The 12,971-nt window shown below is 36.7% G+C and overlaps 2 protein-coding genes across 3 annotated transcripts; one reads left to right on the top strand and one right to left on the bottom strand.

The window, feature by feature from the left end:
* The first annotated feature begins 412 nt into the window (after positions 1-412).
* Positions 413-4,949, top strand: LOC129419609 (G2/M phase-specific E3 ubiquitin-protein ligase-like). The gene is made up of 6 exons (XM_073864966.1): positions 413-426; positions 1,174-1,502; positions 2,725-2,903; positions 2,978-3,150; positions 3,310-3,524; positions 3,815-4,949. Exons 1-6 carry the CDS (start codon positions 413-415, stop codon positions 4,060-4,062), a joined length of 1,158 nt encoding a protein of 385 aa, XP_073721067.1. The 3' UTR covers positions 4,063-4,949.
* Positions 4,209-6,995, bottom strand: LOC129414593 (uncharacterized). Of its 2 annotated transcripts, none has more exons than XM_073865070.1 (4): positions 6,855-6,995; positions 5,734-5,982; positions 4,938-5,208; positions 4,209-4,860 (listed from the first exon to the last, which is right to left on the bottom strand). In XM_073865070.1, exons 1-4 carry the CDS (start codon positions 6,950-6,952, stop codon positions 4,672-4,674), a joined length of 807 nt encoding a protein of 268 aa, XP_073721171.1. In that variant the 5' UTR covers positions 6,953-6,995; the 3' UTR covers positions 4,209-4,671. The 2 variants fall into 2 exon arrangements, with proteins under 2 accessions (XP_073721171.1, XP_073721172.1); XM_073865071.1 differs by having other exon boundaries at positions 4,938-5,154.
* Between the last annotated feature and the right edge of the window lie 5,976 nt (positions 6,996-12,971).

Here is a 12,971-nt window from a genome sequence, read left to right as displayed (position 1 = left end):
TGTTATTCTGACATGCCTACATTTGTTGAGTGCACTTAAACATGCGCACACACACAGACAGAGGACAAATTCCAAACAGCGCTTCGGGAAGAAGATGCGGCAAAAACAGTTGCTCCACATAAAGTGAAAATTACGGTGTTCTTCAGTGCTTTATTCGCCAAATGTATTTTATACATCAAGAGTTCTGATCTTTGAAGGGCATAGGGATAATTCCATATGATTGGAGTAAGACCAGACACATTCAAACGCATGTGCGTACAGAACATTTTCCACTTTAGCACCTTTTTGCGGTTAAATTGTTTAAAATCACTTAAGTGTTAACATTTGCAAGCCTTTGAAATACATGCAAATAATCAACTTTCAACCTATTTAAATTTGTGTATTAATCCGCGAATCGCAAACAAGCAGAACCATGGGTAGTGATCTGTAAGGATCATGGATCAACTGTTACACCACTAATTAGTATTAAAAAAACAAACATCTTGAGATACTTGGTAGCCTACCTCTTATGATTGAGCATTAAAGACTTGGGCTTTAGTGGGCTACTTGCTGGTGGCAAGCTTCCCATTTCTCTGATGAGTCAACGACGACCGGAAGTGAACTTCACCGAGTCATATTGCACAGAAATCTTATCAAAGAACGGAAAAATAACGGTATTACCATTTACCATTATTTTCAATTAACGGTTCTGTTCCGGAACATATATTTTTGGAAAGTTTCTGGTTTCGTTTCTGTTCCTTGCAAAACATCAAAAGTTTCTGGTTTTCGTTTTCGTTCCTTGAACCGGTTCAAAGCCTTGATTTCAAATACTTATATCACTCACAACAGTGGTCTGGCCAGGATATTGTCATTTAAAAAGTGGAGTTGCAGCCCTCAACTGATGTTTATGTTGTCATTTTGTGTATTGGCCACCAGTTGTGTGATTGCAGTACCAGTTTTGGCCACAAGTTTTGTGATTGCAATACCAGTTTTGGCCACAATCCTACATACTGTTCCTTTAAAATAAAACTTCTACATGGTGGTATTAACTGATGTTAAATAAACTGGTCCTCATTAAACTCTGTTGAAATATGATTTTCCATTAACTAAAGCTAACCTTGGACTTTTCATGAGATTTGCTGACAGTTGCAAATAGCAGTCATTTTACCTCTTGTTTTTTTCATTACTGTACAGGACTGACCTTAAAACCATCTTGAACAGACTTGGGGAAAAGATTGATCACACTTCGTGCCCAGCCAGCAATCACATAAACATATGCAGGGACTACACTGGCAACGTCCATAACATACTAAAGAGTACAGTTCAGGCCTTTAAGCGGCGAAAGTTTAATCCTGAGGCCAGATTGGATGTCATTTTTGTTGACAGTGAACAAATATCCGAAGGTTCAGTAGATGGTGGTGGACCCACTCGGGAGTATTTAAGATTGCTTATGAAAGCCATTCATCAGTCCAGCATATTTGAAGGACCAGAGACAGATAAGACACTGGCTCTCGATAGTCAAGGTATGTTCTACATCAGTGGTGACCAACCCTGTTCCTGGAGATCTACCCTCCTGCATATTTTAGTTCCAACCCAGCTTCAACACACCTGACTCTAATTTTTAGGGAGCCCTAAATGCCCGATTTGCCAGGTTCAGGTGTGTTTGATTGGGGTTGGAGCTGAACTCTGCAGGACAGTAGATCTCCAGGAACGGATTTGACACCACTGATCTACATTGTGTATTATCTTCATGTGATTATATTGTTGTTGAACAGTAAAGTTCTTTTGCAGGTAAGGAAAACCTAATACAAAATTGACATACCACCCTAAAGGTGGTTTAAAGGTCCTGTTTTTCCTGTGTTTTTGAAGCTTTGACTGTGTTTATGGTGCACAATATAACGTGTTCATGTTTCATGTATGTAAAAATGCAGTATTTTTCACACAGTTACTCATCTCTATTAGGTGTGGGTGATAAATCGCCTGCGATTCTCATGTGTATCTCATCAGTAAAGCCGGTTTCATGATTGGTAGTAAATCACCATCACTTGCTTTCAGATGGAGCAGCATTTACTACACTGAGCTGTATTTCACAGAGAAGCTCAGCAAAATCGTGTTCTCTGTGTAGTAATGCCGCTCCATCTGAAAGCAGGTGATGGTGATTTACTACCAATCATGAAACCGGCTTTACTGATGAGATGCGCATAAGAATCGCAGGCGATTTATAGACCACCCCTAATCTCTACACCCTTGTTTTCACTGTCCTAAAAACGGGCTGATGTCTTCCTTGTTCTATGAATTCCCTCCTTCAGAAATGCGTATTGAGTTCTGATTGTGTAGCTGGTTTAGTGTGTGATTCAGCAGCAGCTTAGTTTAGCTGGTAACTGGCATAGTCCTGTGGGCAGAGGTTAATCAAAAACTCTTATATTGACGTCATTCACTTATATTGGGAAGTAGAGGGCTGAATTCCAAACCAGCCGTTCTCTGTAGTCCTTGAAAAGCGAATTCTGTTAAATAAAATCGCTTGTCATTGAACTTTGAGCTCTATAATTTTGCAGGTATTATTTATGTTTTAAAAATGAGATCACGAAAAACATGATTTTTAAATTGTTTAAAAAAATGTAACAAAATGCCATTAACACAGTCCTATACGTAGGAGTAGATATTTACTGGGAAGATTCCTCGTATTTCTCAGCACATTAAGCATTGCATGTTTTGTCATGAAAATAAAGATTATTTTTTTCACAGCCTTAGAAGGAAAACTATACACACAGATAGCACGGATGATATCTGTGTGTGCAATACATGGAGGTGTGGCACCAAATTTCTTCTCGGAGAGGTTGTTTAATCAGGTGTGTGATAAACCCACTGCCCGTGCAACATTGGATGAAGTGAGTGATGTCACATTCAAAGAAAAACTACTAAAAGTGAGTCTTGCTCTGTCAGTAATAATTTATACGAATTCATGCAACATTTAAAACAGTGATTGTAATGTTTTTAGATTAAAGAAGCAAGAACTGTTGAAGATGCAAAAGCTGCAATAGAGGAGGCAGAGGACAGCCTGGCTATTGTTGGGTCTTGCAGAATCATCACAACACTGAAGCAGAGGGATGCACTTGTGCAATCTGCTGTCAATTTCTTTGTTGAGGGCAGATTAAATGTTGCATTGCAACAGTAAGTATTTGTTTAACACACACACATTAATTTAATTACTGCTATGTGCTCAAATATATCATTCGGTACATTTTGTGGAAACAAATCATTAAGGCCTTAAAGTCAATTACCTATTTGTAGATGGTAATTTGGGAATTTTTTGAATGCCTTTTTATGCAGGTTTGTGGAGGGCTTCACCACACTTGGACTCCTCAAAGAGATGAGAGCACACCCAGATCTGTTCCATAGCATGTTTGTGAAGGATGTGAGGCCTTTGAAGGCTAGCGACCTCTCAACACTTTTCCAAGTCAGCTTTTCAGCATCAGGGACACACAAAAGAGAGCTAGAAAACCAGACTGTATGCTACTGGCGAGACTGGCTAATTGATGTTGAAGGTACAATAATTTAAGTCTGTTTTGTTACATGCAATATGAATTTTTTTTCTTTGCTTTGTACAGCTGCTGTGAACTTTTGTGCCAAATGTTTAGTCTTATCCCTAAAATACAATACATACTTTTCTACACTTAAAAATGACTTTAAGATGTATTGTGAAAACTTAATGTAGTTCAGACTGTTATTGGAATGTGTAACTATCAAGTGCCCTACATTAAGTATAAAACACCTTGTTCAAGTTACATAAACATTATTGTTGGGTATTTAAAATAAACGAAGACTTTTTTTTTAGAAGGAGAATGTGCGCCACTAACTTTGGAGAATGTGCTCGAGTTCGCATCTGGGGCTTCCACGATACCTCCCTGCGGTTTTTTCCCTCAGCCCACAATTGAAGTCTTTCCAGAAGAACTTGGCAAAATATTTCCTGAAGCAAATACGTGTGTCCTTGTTCTAAAATTACCGGTTCACAAAGACTATGATTCTTTTAAAGCACAAATGTGCAATGCTGTGCTTTGGGCACCAACATTTGGATTAGTTTAAAAATGTACCAGGTTCATTGTGCACTTTATTTATAGCTCATTTTAGAAGTTTTATAGTGCACTATTCAACATGTTAAAATTAAGCTTTTAAATCAGAACTGAGTTTTGTTGAATTTAAGCTTTTAAATAAGTTTTGAAACAAAAACATGTTGTTAGGGTCCTAGCACCTCAGTGCTCAGGCCCTATTGTTTTATTGTTATTACAACAGACCACTCTTATAAACAGTGGTTCTCTGATAGCAAAGATAATCAATTTAATGTTAAAGGGATAGTTCACCCAAAAATGAAAATTGTGTCACTTACTCGCCTTCAAATATGTATACATTTCTTTGTTCTGATAAACAGGAAGGAAGATATTTTGTGAAATGTTTGTAACCAAACCATTTGTGAACCCCATTCACTTCAATAGTAGAAAAAAGGTTCCACAAACATTTCTCAAAATATCTTCCCTTGTGTCCATCAGAACAAAAATGTGTACAGCTTTGTAACAACATGAGTGTAAGTAAATAACACAATTTTCATTTTTGGGCAAACTATCCCTTTAACATTAAATTGATTGTCTTTGCTATTTGATACATCAGTTATATATACAGTCAATGTTCATCCGTTCTTTAATGATCCAGCATTTCTCGAAGAATCCGTACAGTCTCAATGTACACTGGTAGCATCTCTGCCAATGGTACAGTTGGATTTGGCAGTGTGGAAAGTTCTACCACAGACAGGTCTCTGGGAAGGTGTAGCTCAGGAATTTGAACTGAAGGTCGTTGTGGGCCTCTCCACCATCTGTTGTCATCATCTGTCTGTAATTTATTTTTGTTTATCAGGTGTAACAGTCAGATACATTATATGCAAGACTGGTTCCATATTGATTAAATACCTGAGAAATGTGTAGTGTGTGTCTATCTCTTTCTTTGCTTGACCACAGCTGAAGAGGGGACTGGTTTCTTGCAGATCTTAAGGAATGGTTGTTCCATGCTCTCTGAAATTGTTGCAGATGTGACTGGATGTGTGGCATGTAACATCTATGTAAAGCATAGAGGTCTGTCTCCTTGTCTGGATTAAGCCACCCCTCAGCTTCCAGACGAAGGAAAGTGCTGTAGAATAGATCAAGGACATTTTCAAAAACATCTCTCCACAGTCGCTCGATCCTAAAAAAAAAAAATAAGATCAAGTGTCAGTTGTTACATATAACAACACTTTAAAAGTTAAAATTAACAGTTAATTTTATTTTATATTTACATGCAATGTAATAGATAAATGCAGTCACTGTGTTAAATTAGAAAATTTAATCAAAACAAATGTTAGAAGCTACAGTATAGGTAGTAGGTTAAATAGTCTTAAGTCTTTGTTTACTTTGGGAAAGGGCATTAGAACAAGTAATAAAATGTCAGTATTTTATTAATAGTTGTTAGTCCAGGAACTATTTACAAGTATCACTATTACAGCCATTTGGTCCATTTACAGTTGTCCAAATAATTTATTAATGTCTAAACTCACACAATTGTTTACATCAAATAAAAGCTATAACTGTGCTAATTCATAATGTAATTTAAAAGCTGAATTAAGTTCAAATTAGGTCGATGCATTGCTTGTAACTAACAAGAAATAGTTAAAAATGAGACGGTAATACAAATTTTAAAACTAAGCAGATACTTAATTGGAGTATCAATCACCTTTGATTGTGTACACTTCTTCCTGCAATGTGACTGTTCCTGTTGATTCCACAATTAGTCACCATGAAGCGTGCCACCAGAACGTTTTCCCCTCCCTTATCTGATCTGACTCTTGAGGGGACGCCATACTGCTCCACAGCTGACAGGAAACTTTCCAGAACAGTTTGGGCTCTGTTGTTTGTTGCTGCAGTCAGGTAAACAATGAGCCGTGAAAACCCATCAACACCACCATGCACAACTATTCTCCATCTGCAAATATTAAGAGAGAATGTATATAAGCCACTCTGCACAGCAGCTCTAACAGACACACACTGTCGTGAATTTTTTCAGGAGAATCAGAGACGGTTGAGATGTAAAATTCTCTTCAAAGTATTTTATTAAAGAATTGTGTCCGACAGCTTGAAACAATACTGGTCATAGGGTGTACACCTGGTAAAATGATAATGACCCCGTTCTGAGTTTTTCAGTATATTATATAGTGGTCCAGTAGCCCTGCCTTTCTTTCACTCTGTACTATCCCAATGCTCAGCAGACTCCTGCCTTTAGGCCCCTTAACTCCTTCTCATAACAACTTGGTGATGCTGTGGCTTTATCTCTGTACCCTTCAAGACATACATAAATCCTCACACTGGTGGTAAAAACAGTGTCTTTGTTCTCTAACACATCATACAACCATTTTGCTATCCTTACCATGGACACCCTCATCTCCTCCAGGCCCAGCTGTGGAACAACACATTCATATGCAAGCAACAGAGAGACAACTTAAAACTTAATTCATGTAGACCTTAACCAAAAAACCCATTAAAAGCATACCATATAAAACATTTATACTAATCTGTAAGATAAAACACTCAAAATTTCTCTACCATAACACACACAAACACAATGAAAACAAGATCATAAACTCACGGTGCATCCACTGCATACAAATTCTACTAGTGTTAAAGTGTAAACTGGATTACTAATCAGCTCTTAACAACAAATACAAAAAGGGGTAAGACAATTTCTCCAAGAAAATATAATGATCTGAGTGAGACCATTATCAACATAATTCCCCCACCAAACAACCCCCATTATCTGACAATTGTGAACAGAAGTTTAGAGCATCGGATTTGGCCTACCTTATAAGCTTATGATTCCCGTCAACATGCCACAGGCTATTGGGAGCTGGTACAGAGTACACTCTTCGTCTAACGGTGCGCAGTGAGAGCCTACGCATCAGAACTCCTTCAGCGTCTACTCGCCTTAACGATGCCAGTACACGGCTCCCTAAAATAGAGTAATTGCATAATTAACACATGATCTTGTAAGACATGAATTGTTACATTTAATAAAAGCAATAAGCTCTTTTACAACAGCCTAAAACAAGACTCAACCAGTATGAGCCCCGGAACTTAAAGGAATAGTCTACTCATTTTCAATATTAAAATATGTTATTACCTTAACTAAGAACTGTTGAATCATCCCTCTGTCATCTGTGTGTGTGCACGTAAGCACTGGAGCGCGCTGCGACGCTACGATAGCATTTAGCTTAGCCCCATTCATTCAATGGTACCATTTAGAGATAAAGTTAGAAGTGACCAAACACATCAACATTTTTCCTATTTAAGACGAGTAGTTATACGAGCAAGTTTGGTGGTACAAAATAAAACATAGCGCTTTTCTAAGCGGATTTAAAAGAGTAACTATATTGTATGGCGTAATAGCACTTTTGGGAGTACTTCGACTCGGCGCAGTAACACCCTCTCTCTCCCATTATGAGAGTGAGAAGGGGAGCAGACTTTTCAGGCGAGTCGAAGTACTCCCAAAAGTGCTATTACGCCATAAAATATAGTTACTCTTTTAAATCCGCTTAGAAAAGCGCTGTGTTTTATTTTGTACCACCAAACTTGCTCGTATAACTACTCGTCTTAAATAGGAAAAACGTTGATGTGTTTGGTCACTTCTAACTTTATCTCTAAATGGTACCATTGAATGAATGGGGCTAAGCTAAATGCTATCGTAGCGTCGCAGCGCGCTCCAGTGCTTAACGTTACGTGCACACACACAGATGACAGAGGGATGATTCAACAGTTCTTAGTTAAGGTACTAACATATTTTAATATTGAAAATGAGTAGACTATTCCTTTAACCGTTTGATAATAAACAAATGTCTGCCCACAATTTTCATAAGGCCAGTATTTTGGTTGAAAGTATTATTCTGTTTAAAGTGTTCAATAACAGTGTACAAATAAATCAAGTTCTTACGTTTGACAAAAAGTTGCTTTGACCTCAAGTGACCTAGTATCAGTTTGTAGCCAGCGCTGGGGAAATTGCGATGAATGTCAGACACGATCACGTCTAACTCAGCGTCACTAACACTTTTGTTCAAGTCCACTCGTCTGTGTACACAAAAAGTAAAGCTATTAAAAACAACTTTATATCGTAATGTGTCTGTATGTCATCATCCATAGCAGCTATCTTACCTTAACCCCCATCGTGTAATCCTGCGATTAAGTGTTTTCAAAGACACACCAAAACGTTTTGCCATCTCACTGCGAGGGATGCCAAGTGAGATTTGCATTTGTAGTTGGTCTTGTGGTATGTCAATACTGGGCTGAAACTCTGAGACATTACCAATGCGAATTAAACGCTCCACTTCATTAAACTTAGTCCATACCGTGTCCTCAACATGCCGACTGGATGCTTCCAGGTTTCTTCTAAGATTAAGCAATGTCGTCAACGCATAATCATAGTTCACTAGATCATTAATGTTACTCTCCACATAGTTAGCCAAAGAAATTACAGCATTTATAGTGTTGGTCCACGTTTCCTCCATTTTAAGTTACCGTCTTTCTCAGGTCCTCATCCGAGATCAATCTACGCATGACGTACAATCAGAGCCAATCAGCGAGCTTGTTACATCCACCTGGCCATAGTTAATTTGCATTTCTCATTTGACCATTTGCAAGGACCCAAAGAGTCACGGAAAAGCTAAATAGAGAAGCTAAAACGAAAAGCAAATCGAGTAGCGAAAAGAATAAGGAGAACCATCGGGAAAATGAAAACAGAAATGTTAAACGGAAATGCCCTTTTAAATGCCTAATTTAAACCTGTATTTGTAGTTCAATTTATAAATCCAGTTATTTATTTCTCTTTTTAAATCGCTTTTTGAAATACATTTTGAAATTCCATTATTTAATTAAGAATTTGTAAATGCAATTTAAAATGATGAACTTATTGAGTGTTTTATGTTGTTTTTGTAAATTGTTATATTAATTTGAACTATTTATTAATGTATTAATATTTCATTTCTACATTATTTTTATAATCTCACTTTTTATTGCCTAATAAAATGTTACATAATGATTTTTTTTGTAACTTTGTCTATTTATTTATAGATTAATAAATGAATTTTTAAACAAATGTATTAATTGCTATTTTTATTGTCCAGGTAGTTATTAAATATTGAAGTTCTTTATTACATTTTGCATGACTCTTGTGGTCCTCCATAAACATGTTCAATTCTGAGTGATGTGTAAGAGATTTTAGGGTCCTGTTATGTAGACATAAACAATATAAATATTCATTCATTTCATTGTAACACTGATAATAGACTTATACAGTAACTCATGTAAAGACTGTTTGTTTTATATTTTCTCTTTTTTGTAATGCTTTATGATGGTATTGTTTTTTAAGGAAAGTGATGCTGATGTATGTGTGATGATAGGATAACATTTGTATGATGTCTGTATGGTGTGAGGTCTTTAGCAGTTTTTCTCTTGTCTAAAATAAATTTGTCTAAGACAATAATGACACCTTGACCTTGTTTTGTAGAAACATCATCCAGATGAGTGTAGTTCAGATTTTGGATTGAGCACATTGAGAAGGGTTCAGGGTGTTTTTCTTTTCCTGTTTGATTCATTAAAGGCATTAAAAACAGATGCATAATCATCATGGCAACTCTAAAGAGTCTCTGGACAAAGTACATTTTATCTAAAGTGTAGTGATCGTCGCACAGGACACCAATTGTGCCGTACACATAACACTAGAGGTGTTATTCGTTTTGGCCACGTTAACTTATTGTGTGTGTGTGTGTGTGTGTGTGTGTGTGTGTGTGTGTGTGTGTGTGTGTGTGTGTATGTTAAACTCACTGAATGGGTTAAATGCACAGGTCACATTCCAACTATGGGTTAAATTGGCCATTCTGACCCTTTTACTTATGTATGATGACTTTATTTAGAAAACAGTAAATCACAAAAAAATGTTAGTTGGGCTTTTGCAGATTGGGTCAAAACATTTCAGTATTTAAATTTTTACCATTTGATACGAATTTTCTTTTTGCTATTTCAATAAAAAATTATCATGTTTACCAAAAAGTCTGAGCTTTTGTGTCCATTTTACCACATAATGAGGATAACACTTCAAAGCTTAATCTAATGTAGCCCTATGAGATCATATTAAATGGGTGAAGTCATTATCATTATATGGATTATCATTATCAAAAATTATCATTACCGCAAAATGATATTACATTAAATATATGCATTTACAAACTCATGTTTTGGTAATGAGAAATAACAAGTTGTTTAGGTACTATGACAAAGAAAAATATAGCTGTAGACAGCGATACGGGGCCAAGCAACAATGGTCCTGCAACACGCAACGAAGCTGAAAGGACATGCAATTGAAGAATGCAATGTAGCAGATATGTATGGGAACTATCAGCACACAGGACTCAGATGAGAATGAACATAATGAAAAAATAAAAATTTTGAAGTATAATATTTATTTGCATGCTGAAAGAAGGACCGATTAGTCCAATGCTGACCTAGAAAACAATTGAACCACCAAAGCATCATACATGTTACACATGAGACTTAAACCAAAAGAGCACAAACGAAATAAAACCTGTAAAACTAATAAAGTAAAATACAAATCATGAATTAAAGCTTTTGACTCTAAAGTAAGAGACTTTAATTGCTGCCCTAGCCAGGATTTGAACCCATGATCTCCAGGTTTCACACCTGTCACTCATCTGGTTGAGCTACAGGGGAGACCACATACATACAGACAGCTGCTTAAGCTAGATTGCTGTAGTGACAATGTGTATGTTCAAGTTTGGAGAGATTTTTCTCAAGAACAGAATATTTTTTTAAATCCCCTGTAGGTAGTCAAACCTGTTCAAACATTTGACTCTACATGATACATCATTTGTATGAAACATTTTAATTGCTGCCCTACGCTGGATTTGAACCCGCAAGCTCTGGATTTCATGCCCGTCACGCATTTGGTTGAGCTACTTGGAAGGCATAGATTACCCCATCAAATATTCTCTGTAGAAGTTTAGTTGATTAAATGGTTTAAAAGTTATTCCTGTTGACAAATGTATTACTTTTGAACAAAGATAAATATCAAAATTCTGTTTGGTCATTTCTATGTGGCTCGGTCCAAAGATAATCTGAGCCAAATTGTGTAACAATTCAACAAACACTGCAAAAGTAGTAGCAAAAAAACTGAATACTGTACTTTTCAAAATGGCCGCTACTGCATTTTTGAACCGGTGATGATGCTTGGCCACCAAATTGCAAGCCGCGCAGAACATGGAAAACAGACTGGTTGAGAATAATAGGTGAGAATAAACTCAAAACAAATATTAATAGAAAAACATAACACATGCATCAGATGGGATTCGAACCCTTAACCTCTGAGTTTTGATGCATGCGATTTAATAGACTGAGCTACTGGGCAGTGTAGCTAGCCAAGGTTTTCAGAGCTGCAAGCATTCAAATGGAGGAAGGAAGGTGCAGACATGACATTGCAGAGCAGAAATAACAAAATTACAATTTATATGGGAATCAGATAGTTTAAGTGAGAAGAGTTAAAGTTTAAGTCAAGAAAAACATGTTGTATAGGAATGCACAACATGTTATAATACAGTCATAATAATTTAATATGACGAAGAGACAATGTCACAGGGACAGTCAACTTTGGACAGGTATTTCTCGGGAATGGCAGAGAATATCAAAAATGTGTTTGGTCATTTCTGTGCGGATTGCTCCAAAGTTTATGTGAGCAGAGCCTGGCATAAAATAGACTTAATTAGCAAAAGTAGTAGCGAAAAAACTACTTCACATATGCTATGAAATAAGATATGAACAGAATGTTGAAAACGGACAAATGAGATATCGTTGCAATCGACATAAACCAGTGAATAAAAATTCACAAAGAAAATGAATATCAGACAAAGTTTTCAGAAGTTATGGGCTGTTTTATATAGTTTATGAACCCTAGGTGGCGCTGTCTTCAGATTTCCCAAGTACCTTCAGGACATCATACCGGATGCTTCCTACCGATTTTTGTGCCGATACATTATATAGAATAATAGTTATCCGAATTTAAAACAAAATTCAAAATAGTGGACAGGCGGTTTGGTCATTTCCGGCATAATATATATCGACAGATTGGTCATGAGCCAAGGAATCCATAGACACCAAGATCATAATTTTCTATCAAACATTTCAATAGTTATGGGCAAAAATGGCCATTTTTCATATCTCATGACCCATAGGTGGCGCTGTCCTCAAATTTGGCATGGTACCCCAGTTCATGGTCCTTATGAAGGGTACCAAGTTTCATTTCAATTGATCAAAGAATGACCGAGATAATGACTCAGAACGAATTTTGGGTTGACATCGATAAATATACGCAATTATTACTTTTGAACAAAGATAAATATCAAAATTCTGTTTGGTCATTTCTATGTGGCTCGGTCCAAAGATAATCTGAGCCAAATTGTGTAACAATTCAACAAACACTGCAAAAGTAGTAGCAAAAAAACGGAATACTGTACTTTTCAAAATGGCCGCTACTGCATTTTTGAACTGGTGATGATGCTTGGCCACCAAATTGCAAGCCGTGCAGAACATGGAAAACAGACTGGTTGAGAATAATAGGTGAGAATAAACTCAAAACAAATATTAATAGAAAAACATAACACATGCATCAGATGGGATTCGAACCCTTAACCTCTGAGTTTTGATGCATGCGATTTAATAGACTGAGCTACACAGGCAGTGTAGCTAGCCAAGGTTTTCAGAGCTGCAAGCATTCAAATAGAGGAAGGAAGGTGCAGACATGACATTGCAGAGCAGAAATAACAAAATTACAATTTATATGAGAATCGGATAGTTTAAGTGAGAAGAGTTAAAGTTTAAGTCAAGAAAAACATGTTTGTATAGGAATGCACAACATGTTAC

This window comes from Misgurnus anguillicaudatus, unplaced genomic scaffold, assembly GCF_027580225.2.
Source record: "Misgurnus anguillicaudatus unplaced genomic scaffold, ASM2758022v2 HiC_scaffold_29, whole genome shotgun sequence".
Taxonomy (NCBI): domain Eukaryota; kingdom Metazoa; phylum Chordata; class Actinopteri; order Cypriniformes; family Cobitidae; genus Misgurnus; species Misgurnus anguillicaudatus.
The sequence above is the reverse complement of the archived record's forward strand: the minus strand, read 5'-3'. Positions and strand labels throughout refer to the sequence as shown.